The sequence below is a fragment of the Mandrillus leucophaeus genome, unplaced genomic scaffold, assembly GCF_000951045.1.
Source record: "Mandrillus leucophaeus isolate KB7577 unplaced genomic scaffold, Mleu.le_1.0 Scaffold148, whole genome shotgun sequence".
NCBI lineage: Eukaryota > Metazoa > Chordata > Mammalia > Primates > Cercopithecidae > Mandrillus > Mandrillus leucophaeus.
The window spans coordinates 3,102,413-3,116,850 of record NW_012101454.1 but is presented as its reverse complement, the minus strand read 5'-3'; the positions used below and the strand labels follow the sequence as shown (position 1 = coordinate 3,116,850).

The 14,438-nt window shown below is 37.4% G+C and overlaps 1 protein-coding gene across 2 annotated transcripts in view; it reads left to right on the top strand.

Annotated features, from left to right (window-relative positions):
• The first annotated feature begins 11,135 nt into the window (after window positions 1–11,135).
• Window positions 11,136–14,438, top strand: part of SHFM1 (split hand/foot malformation (ectrodactyly) type 1) — a 40,576-nt gene continuing 37,273 nt past the window's right edge. The window contains exon 1 of one of the 2 annotated variants that reach the window (XM_011974702.1): window positions 11,136–11,336. In XM_011974702.1, the coding sequence (XP_011830092.1) occupies window positions 11,261–11,336 (76 nt within the window). In that variant the 5' untranslated portion in view covers window positions 11,136–11,260. The remainder of the gene's footprint in view (window positions 11,337–14,438) is intronic. The other variant, XM_011974701.1, reaches the window with a different exon arrangement.

The following is a 14,438-nucleotide window of genomic DNA, read 5'->3' as shown; positions in this document are numbered from 1 at the left end:
TACGAACGCTTTTACACTGTTGGTGGGAGTGTAAATTAGTTCAACCATTGTGGAAGACAGTGTGTTGATTCCTCAAGGATCTAGAACTACAAATACCATTTGACCCAGCAATCGCATTACTGGGTGCATACCCAAAGGATTATAAATCATTCTACTATAAAGACACATGCAGACGTATGTTTACTGCAGCACTATTCACAATAGCAAAGACTTAGAGCCAACCCAAATACTCTCTTCCCATTCTAAAGTTCCTGAACATTCAGAGATGTAGTCTCTGCCTAAGGATTTCCAAAGAGTAGATCACCCGATGGGGAAAGGTCATGAAGCATCATGTCCCATGATCCTAGCCATGTCCCATCCTAACAGGTGATGCTGGCTTGCAGACGAGTCTCCCATTGACCCACCTCCTCAGCTACATATTGTTATAATAGAACTGGTAAACTGCCTGAAGAGAATCTTCATAGAGGAATGTATTAGATTTCAGGCTCTTCTGTGTTGCTCACTGTTGTATCCACAGGGTCTAGAAAATGTGCCTGGCACATAGCAGGTATTTAACACACTTTTTTTTTCAAATCATGAATAAACATTAACAGTGTTTTTCTAACTTAGCCTTTAATTTTTGAATATTTCCAAATATCCAAAAACATCAAAAAATTCCTTTAATATTGTTATTCCTTCTCACAAGCAGATCCATTTTTGTATTCTATCTTTAAGCTCCTAATTAATTTTAAATATTTATCAAGCCCTTAGTAAAGATCAGGTTTCATAGAATATGAACCCATAATACAATTGCTGATATTTAGGGGTTTATTTTCTGTGACAGAGTACATATTTCATATATGTGCAAACATCATACAAAGATCACAAGTATAATTTTTTAAAATATTTTATTGCTGGTCCAAGAAAAAAATGAAAGCAAACATTCAGAGTTAGAAGATTTATGATTTTCCCTGCATTCTCAGCAGCAGTACCTACAGGACATATTTTTATGTTAAAGGCTCATGCTGCTGGAAGATGCTGGCATTCTTATAACTCACCACCTGAACAATCTGAAGGAGCACAAAGAAACACCACTGATGTATGGGTGAATGGTTTCCCAAGGAGGCTGGCACCTCAAGTGCATTAATTTCTTCACTGAGGTCCTAAGATTCTCACAGCAAGATGTGAGTAGTTTGCTCAGAATAAAAGACAAGGCCTTAGTAAAGGCCTACAAGGTCTCTCCGACTTCATCCCGTTGGAGGGGAGTGGGTGTGGGGAAGAATATTCCTTCATATTCCTCAAACACACCAGGTTTGCTCCACCATTCCTGCTGTGCTCTGTAAGTTCTCACTGCCTGGGATGTTCTTTCCCCAGTACCCACTTGGCTAACTACTCTCACTGCCTTTGTCTTGCTCAAATGTCTCTCCTTCTCCAGGAGTTCTACCCTGATAGCATTATTGAATGCAGCCATCTGCCCCCATTGTGCCATACTCCCACCCCTACCCTCCATATTCTTTAGCCTACTATCTACTCCTCTTAGCACTTACCACCTATTGAAGATATGGCATATCGTGTTATTTACTGTTCCTCACACTAGAACGTAAACTCCACAAGGGCAGACCTCTTCACTGTTTGATTCACCGAGGTACCCTACCCTAGAATAGTAGCTGGTAGATCGTAGGCACTCCATAATAACTCCTCCAAGAATGAATACAGGAATTAGTTCACTCATAGACCAAGCTCTTTAATGTATCACTTTTCCCTTTCAGTTTTAGTCTGCTCTGATATTAATATCTGCTGGGAGGTTTTGCGTGTCTGAGAAGTTGAACTCTCCCAACCTGTTGGTTGGGCTTACTCAGTGAAGGATCTCGTCTCTGGAATTTATTCTTCTGGGCAGGCTGCCAGAAACTGAATTTGTTGTCTTTGGGGTATGATGCAAGATTTAGGGTTTTTTTGTTATTCTGAGGGGTGTGTTTCAATTTTGGCTGACTTTATTGTTTTGTCTGGGACTTTATTCTTTTATTGAGTTTTGTTTGTCTGGGTTGATCAAGCAATTTAGCAACTATTCTTCACGGAGCTATGGAATACTAGAAATTAGAGCTGAAAAACACCTCATGGTAGGTCCAGACCATCCCCCTGCCATTAAGTATTTTTGCTCACCACAATACACTGTCCATGGCTTTGTTCAATGAAGTTTTAAATGTCCTTAGAGATTCTTTTGGGCACCCACTCAACTAACTTAATACTGCTGACAATTAACAAGAATTCCCAATGTTTTGTCTAAACTTTCCCTTTCTTATTTTCATTTTATTTCTCCTATTTACAGTTCAAGGTCAACCCTTTTTCTTTTGGAATTTTATACCTTTCAGAGAGGTGTGGACTTACCTTTCTGCTCTATTAATTCTTTAACCAGACTATGTGTTCCTACCTTAATCTTTCTTCATTCTCTTTGTTTAATTTTGGTATTGGTTATTGAATTTCTTCCAACTCATCACCTTGGTTTGCAGTATGTAGTTTCACTGTTCACCCATTGAACGACTATCACAATGCTTTTCCTTCAGAAACCTTAAGACAAAGCACTGCTATCTGCCATATATAATTATAAATATATCCAATTTGATGCCATAATCAACCTAGGGTGTTTTTATTTTACTCATCAGAATATTAAATAAGTTCCGTACAATGCTGTTTACTTAACTTGATTTTAAATTCTGATGTTAATTGTGTAACATCAGACACCTCACTTAAGCCCTTTGTACTTTTGTTTTTATATCTGCAAAAGGAGAGAACAACATCAGCTTCAGCCTCCTTTGCTGTAATCTTATGAAAATAAATATGTTATCCTAGGGCTAGAAAGAGATCTTTCAGAGAGAAAAACACCTCACTTCCCAGCTTTCAGACAGAATCACACAGGATAAATAATTCTCAATATATGAAGTTCAAATGACACTCTTTTCTGCTTACAGTAATTTATGTTAAATCAATCCATCTCCATTTGTATTAAAAGGCAAATTTTTAAAATTCAAAAATGCCATGGGCTGATTTTTATAAAATACTAAATCACAGGGTTGGATGAAGTGGCAGTGTCAAACTGCTCTAAGAGTTTCTAAGTGTTTATGCTTACTTTCTGTAGTTGTCTTTTGTAGGCACTGGTCCAGGGACCCCACTTTGAGTAGCTCTGTGCTAGACAATTATATTCTTCACCTTCCGATTCAGATACTTTTCAAGATAACTCTTTCTCTTCTAATGATTAACATTAGACTTGATTTTACTTTTTAGTTTTTGTACTTCAATTCAAAATCAACTTTAAAAAAATAGAATAGCAAATCAATTAATCATTCCTCTAAAAACATTTGATTACATATTTCTCATTTATTTATCATTACCTTTTTTCAAAGTGTGGCAATCCTTAATTCATATCATAAAATCAAATCTGAATGAAAAATATTTTTAAGAAAGAAGAAAAAAATAATTCTATGGAGCTTACACCAGACTCCTGAGTTACAGAATGATCTCTTAGTCACAGTGATGCTAGCAGCTCCACTTCTCAAACTGTCACTAGTCTCTGACAGCCTACCGTTAGGGATAGGCTAAGAGCAAGCGAACACATTCCAATCAAAGGGAAGGCAAAATCACCCAGTGCTAATTCTACCCCACCTGGCAGTCTGCCATCTACTTTTACTCTTTGGATTTAAGACACAGATCATATATTAGAAATAACCAGAGTAGCTATTACATAAGCTGGTTATGGGATGCCATGTGCTTTCAACTAGCATCTTTTATAGCTTGGGTACAAGAAAAATTTTGAGTTTTAGCACTCTTTTCTGGAATAGGCATCTCTTATTTTTAGTGGGTTTTAATTATGTTGAGAAGGAACTAAATAACAATATATTGACATTTTATTTTTCCAGGGAATTAAAAAAAATAAAGTTAATTGGAAAACATGAAATGTGAAGGAATATTAAATACAGTAAACTGAACAAATGTACTCCATAAGTTACACATTGAGCTTTTTATGATCTAAACATTTGTTCCAGAAAAAGAAAAATTGAAATTCAAAGACTTATGAGCTTGTTTCAAAAAATAGTAAAAATAAGTTCCAACTGGTGTAAGAACATGAATAAAGTCCCAACTCATGGTCAAAGTACAACATGGTACCAGGGTATATAATAGCACAGGATGAGTGAGGTATTAGCAGAGAAGAAACTTTAAATGCAGAACATTTTATACTACTTTAAAGGATTTTTATACAACTAGGAAAATATATATATATATATATACACACACACACACGTATAAATAGCAGAGAAAGTGTATTAAAACAATATATCAGGTGAAGTTTTTCTTTAGACAATTTTCTAAGAGCAAGCACATGGCCAATGTGGATTAATCATTAATGAATTTAATAAAGTGAACAGATTATTAGCTCCTAAAGCTAGTTATTTTGTTTCTTCAAATGTTTCAAATGTGCCAGATGTTTCATAAAAATAGTTTTTATTATTTAAAATGATTTATGAAGCTAGAATGCCCAACTTTTATTTCTGTGTTAAAATATAAGTGTTAAAAACCGTTAACAGACAAACAGAATTTACAGTTCAGTTAGCAGTTACTGAATGTGAAAAGAGTTCTTAAAATGCTCCTCTTCAGAGCCATTCTCGTTCCCATAGAAACCAATGTGAGATCCTGGAAAACAAGGTAAGTTCTAAAATAATCACCATTATAAATACCCATTATATAAATGTAAATACAGGCAATTGAAATGATTTAGATGATTTTGAAATTGCATATCATTTCCCAAACCATAATGATTCCTTCAGAGTGGTTCTTGTCTGTCATATAAATACAGCATTTACAAAATTTTAAAAATTCTTATGATTTACCTGTGAGACCATAATCGCCTTTTCAAACAAGTCTTGGGCATGCAAATACCGACTTTTGAACAGGTAGTTTGGTCCAAGATGGGGTCTTTTTGGGCTAGGCTCTTATGTTGTGGTAGATTAAGTACTTCTCATTATTAGCATTTAGATTTTAAATAACCGTATCTTTATTCATTACTAATTGTCCTACAATGAGATCTAAATATTTTAGAGAGTTATTTTACAATTATAATTTTTCACATTTTCATTTGTCCAAGCATTTTGTTATGACAAAAGAGCCAAAAAAGCTCCTACTGTTTGGGATTATAATTCTTCCGAAAGTCCAGAATCAATCACTGGGTACAGAGTACTGATAATACTAATAAAGATGTGAGTGTGAGTTGTTCCCAGGTATACGTACACCTACCAAGAAGAGCTAAGCCCCTCCCCGATAAACCAAGCCATTAAACATATTACACACAAAAATCAACTCAAAGTGGATTAAAGGCTTAAATATAAGACTAGACACTGTAAAACTCCTAAAAGAAAACGGGGAAAGCTTCCTGATATTGGTCTAAAAATGATTTTTTGAATATCCCAAAAGCAAAAATAGACAAGCGGGACTACATCAAACTCAAAAGCTTCTGGACAGCCAAGGAAACAGAATGAAAGGCCAACCGATGGAATGGGAAAAAATTTGTGAATTATTTATCTGATAAGCGGTTAATACCAAACACACATAAGGAACTTCTATAACACAACAGCAAACAAAACAAAGCAAAACAAAAACCTAAATATCCCAATTAAATAAGGCAAATGGTTGGAATAAACATTTATCCAAAGAAGACATACAAATGACCAAAAGGTATATGAAAAGATTCTCTACATCACTATTCATCAGGAAAATGTAAATCAAAACAACAATGAGATATTATGTCATACCTGTTAGCATGGCTATTATAAAAAAATAAGGTAAGTGTTGGTGAGGTTGTGGAGAAACTGGAACCCTTGTGTGATGTTGATGGAAGTCTAAAAATGGTGCAGCCTCTATGGAAAACAGTATGGAGCTTCCTTAGAAAATTAAAAACAGAGCAACCATATGATCAAATTATTCCACTTCTGGGTATATATCCAAAGGAATTGAAATCAGGCTCTCAAAGAGATATCTGTACTTCCATGAATATGTAGTATTATTGTAGTATTATGTGCAATAGCCAATATATAGAAACAATCTGAATGCCCATCAACTAATGAATGGATTAAGAAAATGTGGTATATACACAAAATGGAATATTATTCAGCCTCAAAAAAGGAAATCCTGCTATATGCAACAACATGAATGAATCTGGAGGACATTATGCTAAGTGAAATAAGCCAGTCACAGAGACGCAAATTATGTATGATCTCACTTAAATGCAGGATCCAAAATAGTCCAAGTAATAGAAACAGAGAATGGAATGGTAGTTGCCAGGGACTAGGGGATGGGGAATTGGGGATTTTCTGTTTAATGGTTATAAAGCTACAGTTATACAAAATGAATAAGTTTTGGAGATCTGTTGTACAATACAGTGCCTATAATTAACAATACTGTATTGTGCACTTAAAAATGGAAGAGGGTAGATCTTATGTTAAGTCTTCTTACCAAATGATAATAATAAACCCAGACATATATCACAATGGGGTTTAGAGCTGGCTGCACTTCCGTCTACATTCATGTGTCAGAAAAAAAATGATTCTGGGGGTTTTGGTGTTAACTGTCTGCCTCTCTGCACATTGGGATGGTTTGTTTTCAATCATTTAAGAAAGTCCTTAGAATATAATAGCTCCATCACTTCTTAGTGCTATGACCTTGGCCACATTATCAACCTCTCTGAGTCTCAGTTCCTCAAGTATAAAGTGGATTTAAATTGTACTCAGTAGGCGTACTAGTCTGTTCTCATGCTGCTAATAAAGACATACCTGACACTGAGTAATTTATAAAGGAAAGAGGTTTAATTGACTCACAGTTCCACCTGGCTGGGGAGGCCTCACAATAATGGCTGAAGGCAAATAAGGAGGAAAGTAACGTCTTAAATGGCAGCAGGCAAGAGAGCAGGTGCAGGGGAACTCCCCTTTATAAAACTATCAGATCTTGTGAGATGTAGTCACTATCACAAGAACAGCACAGGAAAGATCTGCACTCATGATTTAATTACCTCCCACTGGGTCCCTCCTGTAACATGTGGGAATTACGGCAGCTACAATTCAAGATGAGATTTGGGTAGGGACACAGTCAAACCATATCATTCTGCCCCTGGCCCTTCCCAAATCTCATGTCCTCCCATTTCAAAACAAATCATGCCTCCCAACAGTCCCCCAAAGTCTTAACTCATTTCAGCATTAACTCAAAAGTCCACAGTCTAAAGTCTTATCTGAGAAAAGGCAAGTCCCTTCTGCCTATGAGCCTGTAAAATCAAAAGCAAGTTAGTTACTTCCTAGCTACAATGGAGGTACAGGCATTGGGTAAATACACTCATTCTAAATGGGAGAAATTGGCCAAAATGAAGCAGCTACAGGCCCCATGCAAGTCCAAAATCCTGCGAGGCAGTCAAATCTTAAAGCTCCAAAATGATCTCCTTTGACTCCTTGTCTCACATCCAGTTCATGCTGATGCAAGAGGTGAGTTCCAGTGGTCTTGGGCAGCTCTGCCTCTGTAGTTTTGCAGGGTACAGCCTCTCTCATGGCTGCTTTCAAAGGGTGGTGTTGAGTGTCTGTGGCTTTTCCAGGCATATGGTGCAAGCTGTCAGTTGATCTACCATTCTGGGGTCTGGAGGAAGGTGGCTCTCTTCTCACAGCTCCACTAGGCAGTGCCACAGTGGGAACTCTGTGTGGGGGTTCCAACCCCACATTTCCCTTCTTCACCACCCCAGCAGATGTTCTCCATAAGGGCTACACTCCTGTAGCAAACTTCGGCCTAGACATCCAGGCATTTTCATACATGCTCTGAAATCTAGGTGGAGATTCCCAAACCTCAATTCTTGACGTCTGTGCATCTGCAGGCCCAACACCACGTGGAAGCTGCCAAGGCTCGGGGCTTGCGCCCTCTGAAGCCATGGCCTGAGCTGTACCTTGGTGACGCAGGGCACCAAGTTCTGAGGCTGCATACAGCAGGGGGACCCAGCCCATGAAACCATTTTTCCCTCCTAGGCCTCTGGGTCTGTGATGGTGTGGCTGCCATGAAGGTCTCTGACATGTCCTGGAGAGATTTGCCCATGTCTTGGTGATTAGCATTTTGCTACTTTTTACTTATGCAAATTTCTGCAGCCAGCTTGAATATCTCCCCAGAAAATGTTTTTTTCTTTTCTACTGCATCATCAGGTGGCAAATTTTCCATACTTTTATGCTCTGTCACCTCTTGAATGCTTTGCTTAGAAATTTCTTCTGCCAGATAATCCTAAATCATCTCTCCCAAGTTCAAAGTGCCACAGTTCTCTAAGGCAGGGGCAAAATACGACCAGTCCCTCTGCATAGCAACAGTGACCTTTACTCCAGTTTCCAGCAAGTTCTTCATCTCCATCTGAGACCACCTCCACATGGACTTTATTGTTCATTTCACTATCAGCATTTTGGTCAAAGCCATTCAACAAGTCTCTAGGAAGTTCCGAACTGTCACGTCTTCCTGTCTTCTGAGCTCTCCAAGTCTCTAGGAAGTTCCAAACTTTCCCACATTTTTCTATCTTCTTCTGAGCCCTTCAAACTGTTTCAACCTCTGCCTGTTACCCAGTTCCAAAGTCGCTTCCACATTTTCAGGTATCTTTATGGCAGCGCCCTACTACCCTGTACCAACTGACTACATTAGTTTGTTCTCATGCTGCTAATAAAGACATACCTGAGACTGGGTAATTTATAAAGGAAAGAGGTTTAATTGACTCACAGTTCCACATGGCCAGGGAGGCCTCACAATCATGGCTGAAGTGAATGAGGGGCAAAGTCATGTCGTACATGGTGGCAGACAAGAGAGCTTATATAGGGAAACTCTCCTTTATAAAACCATCAGATCTTGTGAGACTTACTCACTATCAGGAGAACAGCATGGGAAAGACCGGCCCCCAAGACTCAATTACCTCCCAGTGACTCCCTCCCACAACGTGGGAATTATGGGAGCTACAATTCAAGATGAGATTTGGGTGAGGACAGAGGCAAACCATATCAATAGGGCTGTTGTGAGGAGGACTAAATAAGTAAATACACGAAATGGGTTTAGCCCAGTGCCTGATACAAAGTAAACACTAAATATACATTATTAGAGGGACTGACTTCCTCATAAAGTATTAAAAAGATATCAAGGAAACAAAACACACACTTAGACTCTCTCTCTTTTAGGGGTAACAAGGAGAATCTGAGATATTTTAAAATATATCCTTACTTAATAATAGCTAACATGTATTGATCACTTATTATGTGCCAGGCATTGAATTATGAACATTATATACATAATCTCCTTTAATCTTAACTGTAACTGCAAAAAACCAACATGTATTACAGATAAATTAAGTAATTTGTCTAAACTCCCGTTTAGAAGGAATTGAGCCTGGATTTATAATACAAACTGGTCTGCAAATATGTATTCTTAATATCATTTTCTAAAATTATTCCATGTGCCATGACCATTGAAATGCGAAGTTGCTCATTGTGCCATGTGCCATGACATTTAAAATAAGAAGTTAATGTCTATGGCTGTACCACCCTGAACATTCCCCATCTCATCGGAAATAAGAAGTTATTTAAGTTTCAGCATTCTGGATTTCATGAACCAGTACAATGGAAGAACCAGTACAATGGAAGAAAGGGCAGGGGTGGTGGAACTTGAGGTAAGAGAGAAAAAAACAATCTCTCTTTAAATTGAATATAGTTTTAGGGGGAAAATATCACCATATTGCTGTTGATTTTTTTCTTTTGCTAAGGATTGATACAAACTTCATCATATATCAAATGAACTAAATAACAGGTCTGGGAACTAGAATTTGGGTTTTCTGACTTCTTGGCAAAATCTTTTTTTTTACATTCTTTAAAAATTATTTTAATTGAGAAATAAAAATTGCATATATTTACGGAGCACATGTTTTAAAATACAAATACATTGTATAATGACTAAATCACACTAATTAAGATATGCATTACCTGACATAATTGTTTTGGTAGTGAGATATCACTATTTTCAGTAATCTATATAAATCAAATAGTATAAGAGATATGTTTTAAAAAAATTACATCTAATTGTAGTTCTCGGCCAAGTTTGTTCTACATTTAATTACTCCATTTTCTGCATTCCCAAACACTCTGTTCATTTCTCACATAATATTAAGATGGAGATTGAAGTGGATTACTGCATTTCATTGTGATTTATCCGTTTACATGTCTCTGAGTAGAATATGAGCTTCTTGAAGAAAGGGACTTCGTCTATACATGTTTGATGCACAGCTCCTGGTAAGCGGTATGACCTAACATTGTTAAATAAAGGAATGGGATTTATAGATATAATCTGGAACATGTATCAAAATTTACAATAATACCCAATTTGTGTATTATGTATATTCTATAATATTCATCCATATACATCCATATATTATATATAGAGTTCCATGAAGTTCACTACTGTATTCAGAATGATATTCAAATACTATTCAAACAATTCTAAATGATATATTTTTAGCACCATAAAATGTTACACAAATCCATATTTAAATAGTATTATTGTATAATAACCTGTAAACTAGAGTTACTACACACACATACACACCACACAAATTCTATTTAAAAAGCTATTTACCACAAAGTAATTCTAAGACTTGATTAACACTGCCTAATGGAAAAGTCTGGAGATTGGAGCCAGGCAAAAAAATCTGCATTTTGGTTGTCTAGCACTACCTGAGTAATTTCCGTTGCTTCTTTCTGAACGTGAATTTTCTGTGATGTGGAGACATTTAATACCATCCTTAGTGAACTGGCTTAAGGACTGGAGGTAATAATGTATGTGAAGGGCTGATGAATGCTTGTAGTCAGACTGTAGTCTCTCTAGAGTTCCTTCCTCGGTTGCAAACTAAGTAAAGGCTTTTTTGTTTGTTTTACACATTATGAGTCTTTTATAGTCAGGAAAACTACACGGATCTCAACTTTGGCAATTCAGAGAGTCCGATTAACATGGCAGAGACAAAAATATATATACATATATATTAAAAACTCGGAAAACGCGCTAAACCCGCAGGGAGCGCTGGGCCGACCTCCAGTATCCCAGCATTCCTCGCGCTGCTCCCGTAGTTCCTTCCCCCGAGTCTCTATGGTAGCGTCAGCCTCGGAGGCGGCCGTGACGGCGGCGTTTCCTTGAGGAAGAGTGAGGGTTCCAACTTTCCTGCTGATCTGGGAGGTGTTGGGCGCGGAGGGTCGAGATGTCAGAGAAAAAGCAACCCGTAGACTTAGGTCTCTTAGAGGAAGACGACGAGTTTGAAGAGTTCCCGGCCGAAGGTAACCGCTGTGCCCCGGTTTCTGTGCCGCGCGAACGGTGACTCAGGCCTCCGTGTGGAGGTGGTTTGGTCGGTCGGGCCCAGCTGGGGGCACCGGCGGGAAGTTTGGACTCCCAGGGCCGGCACTCGAGGCGCTAACGCTCATCCCTCAGTGGCGCCCCAGCTTCGGGTTTGGGGTGTCGCGCTAGGACTCATTGGCGAGGCCCAATGGCCTCAGCTTCCGTACTGGGAGGAGCCACCGTGAGTCTGGACCCATAGCCCCGCGTCTGGGATGGTTGGTCCCTTTACTGTTCATCTGGGTTACTCACCACTTAAACTTTAGTTCAAGTCTACATAACTTCCTTTTATTTTTCTTTTCTTTTCTTTTCTTTTTGTTTTAGCAGTCTTTCTTTGCCTTTAAACCTTTCCAGAATTGAATTGTCTGTAGTTACGCCAATGCTGCTTAACTTTTAGGATGTTACAAATGAAGCCTGATTAAGTAAGACAGAAGGGTAAGATATTGGGTGCTTAATACACATTATTGCCTTACTCCTGTTCCTCACCATTTTTGTCACTTAACTGTGACCTAACTTAATGCTTTATAAGACCCTACAACTTGACGGGTATGGTGGCTCACGCCTGTAATCCCAAGCAGTTTGGGAGGCCGAGGTAGGAGGATCACATGAGGTCAGGAGTTCAAGACCAGCCTGGGCAACATAGCGAGACCCTGTCCCTACAAAAATAAAATATATATTTTTAAAAATATATATATTTTTTCAATTAAAAATACACTTTTTTTTTTTTTTAGTTTCAAAACTAAAGACCTTTAGTTTTTTTGTTGTAAGTAATAGCAAATTGGTAACATTTCTTGAGTGGCTGCTGTTTTCAGGAACTTGTCTAAGTGCTTTACTTGTAATAGCATATTCCACTTTCATAAATTCCACTAGGGCCTACTTCCTGTATGCCCTAGACCATTCTTTAGATAAACTGAAGCTCAGAGTGAAACGTTCCTGATGTCTCATAACTAGTTAGAAACAATAGAAGTGGAATTGGTACATCTGTTCTGATTGACACCAAAGTTCTTAACTTTAGCTGTACTGCTTCTGTTTGTGAGATTGCTGTTACCAGTTAGGTTTTCAAAATAGGCTGCTTTATTGACTAATGGTTGATGAGTAGGACTTGTAAATATTTACCTTATAAGAAAAGGAGATTACTTTCTGAAGGTGGTAGAAAGAGAATTGTGGTTAATGGGGTACACATCCTGTTGCATCAAGCAATTACTACTTCACTAAAATTGTCCCAAGTTGTATACCCTATCATGATCCTATTGTACGTAAAACCACATAGCTGGAACATTTGTTCTATTTATAATGTACTGTTACTTTGTTTAGTGGAAGAGAACATTAGTGTACATGCTACAGAAACTCGTAAAGTAACCCAAAGCACATTTCTTTTCAGTTCTGGAATTCATTATGTATTGTAGGCATTCTTAGTTTTTTGTTTTGGTAATGGATTTATCTGTTCAGTCTTGTTTTCTTTAGCTCACTTTCAAGTTGCGTCATAATCTGCCAACGTAGAGCTGTGTCATAGAAAGCTGGCCTATTGAAGGTAGGATCTTCTTACTCAAACTTCATACTTCAAATAACATTGTTCATTATCATATACAGGGTGGAATGTTAGGCACTTTATTTACATTATATAATCTAATTATCACTATCACCCTGAGAATATGGAGGCTCAGAGACAAAAAGAAAAACAAACAAATAAACAAAACTTGCCATTATGTCCAAGCCAGAATCTGAAAGGTCTGTCTCTCTGATCCAAACTTTATCCGCAGCATTTGGCAGAGTACCTAATACATAGTAGGTGGTCAATAAATGCTTGTTGAATGAATGATGAATGAACCCGCATTTAAAATGAGTAGTTAGTTGATAATTGACTGCTTAAAAATGATCTAGAGATAACTATGTACCTGATGGTACACTTGATTTTTTTCAGCAACTTTCATCAGCTTTTGCTAGTGTAGTTTGTGCTTGTTCTAAGTTTATGCTGTGAGCAGCAATTTTTCGAAGTGCCAGTAGTTATATAGTAAAACAAAACAAAAAGGTAAAAGGAAAAGCAAAGAAAATATTCTAAGGACAAAAGACTCACAACAGACTGGTTTATTAACATTAAGTAATTGACCATTTATGGGTCTTCTTACAGAATGTTTGTTGTCTTCAGATATAAATGTGTAGAATTAATTCATTCAGGAAACTTTCCATTTTAGAATGAGAAACATTTTTAATGTCTATTTTGTTCAAGTTTCTCTTCTCTGGTTTATGATTTGGAGAGGTTTTTCTTAAGTTAGTGAGAAAATCAGCCCACAAGGTGAAACCACTCAATATTTACTCATGAAAATTGTTCTGATGAATAACAAAACCTAAAGAAGAACAAACTTGGAAAAATATCACCAAATAATTATTTCTTTTCTGAGAATCTACATTTCTAACATGTTTTGGTCTAGTCAAGGTTTAGAGTCTGTTGCTATTCAAAATGTGATCCATGAAACAGCAGACTTGGCATTGCCTGGGAGCCTGTTAAAACTGCAGCATCTCATCGTTCCTCAAACCTAGACCTACTTAATAAGTGTGGGCTTTACCAAGATTCCTAAGAGATATGTTTGCACATTAAAGTTTGAAAAGTATTACTTTGAACAGTGACCTATTTTCAATATTTTGGTATTTGAGTTTTCACTTCAATTATTAATGCCCTGATTTACTTTCAAGTTCTTTCTGTACTTTGGAAAATTATTTTTCTTGTAAGTATGCCGTTGACAAATTCACTAACAGATACAAATTAAAATTGCTGTTGTTAAGGCAGCCTGTGAACATCTCTGCAGTGTATATAACAGATCGTACTTTCAAAGGCTTTGTTGAGTCTCAGTGCTCCGAGAGGTTGCCACATGAAAGTCATTACTCATGGTTCGACTAATAGATTTTCTTTTGGGAGTGGGTCTTCCTTTTGGAAGTGGCGTTGCTACATCCATCTTGTGTAAGAATTTGTTTGGTGGGATGTCCATTTAATCATTTTAAGGAAAGGGATTTTTTATTGTTTCTTCTCTCTCTCTCTTTTTTTTTTTTTT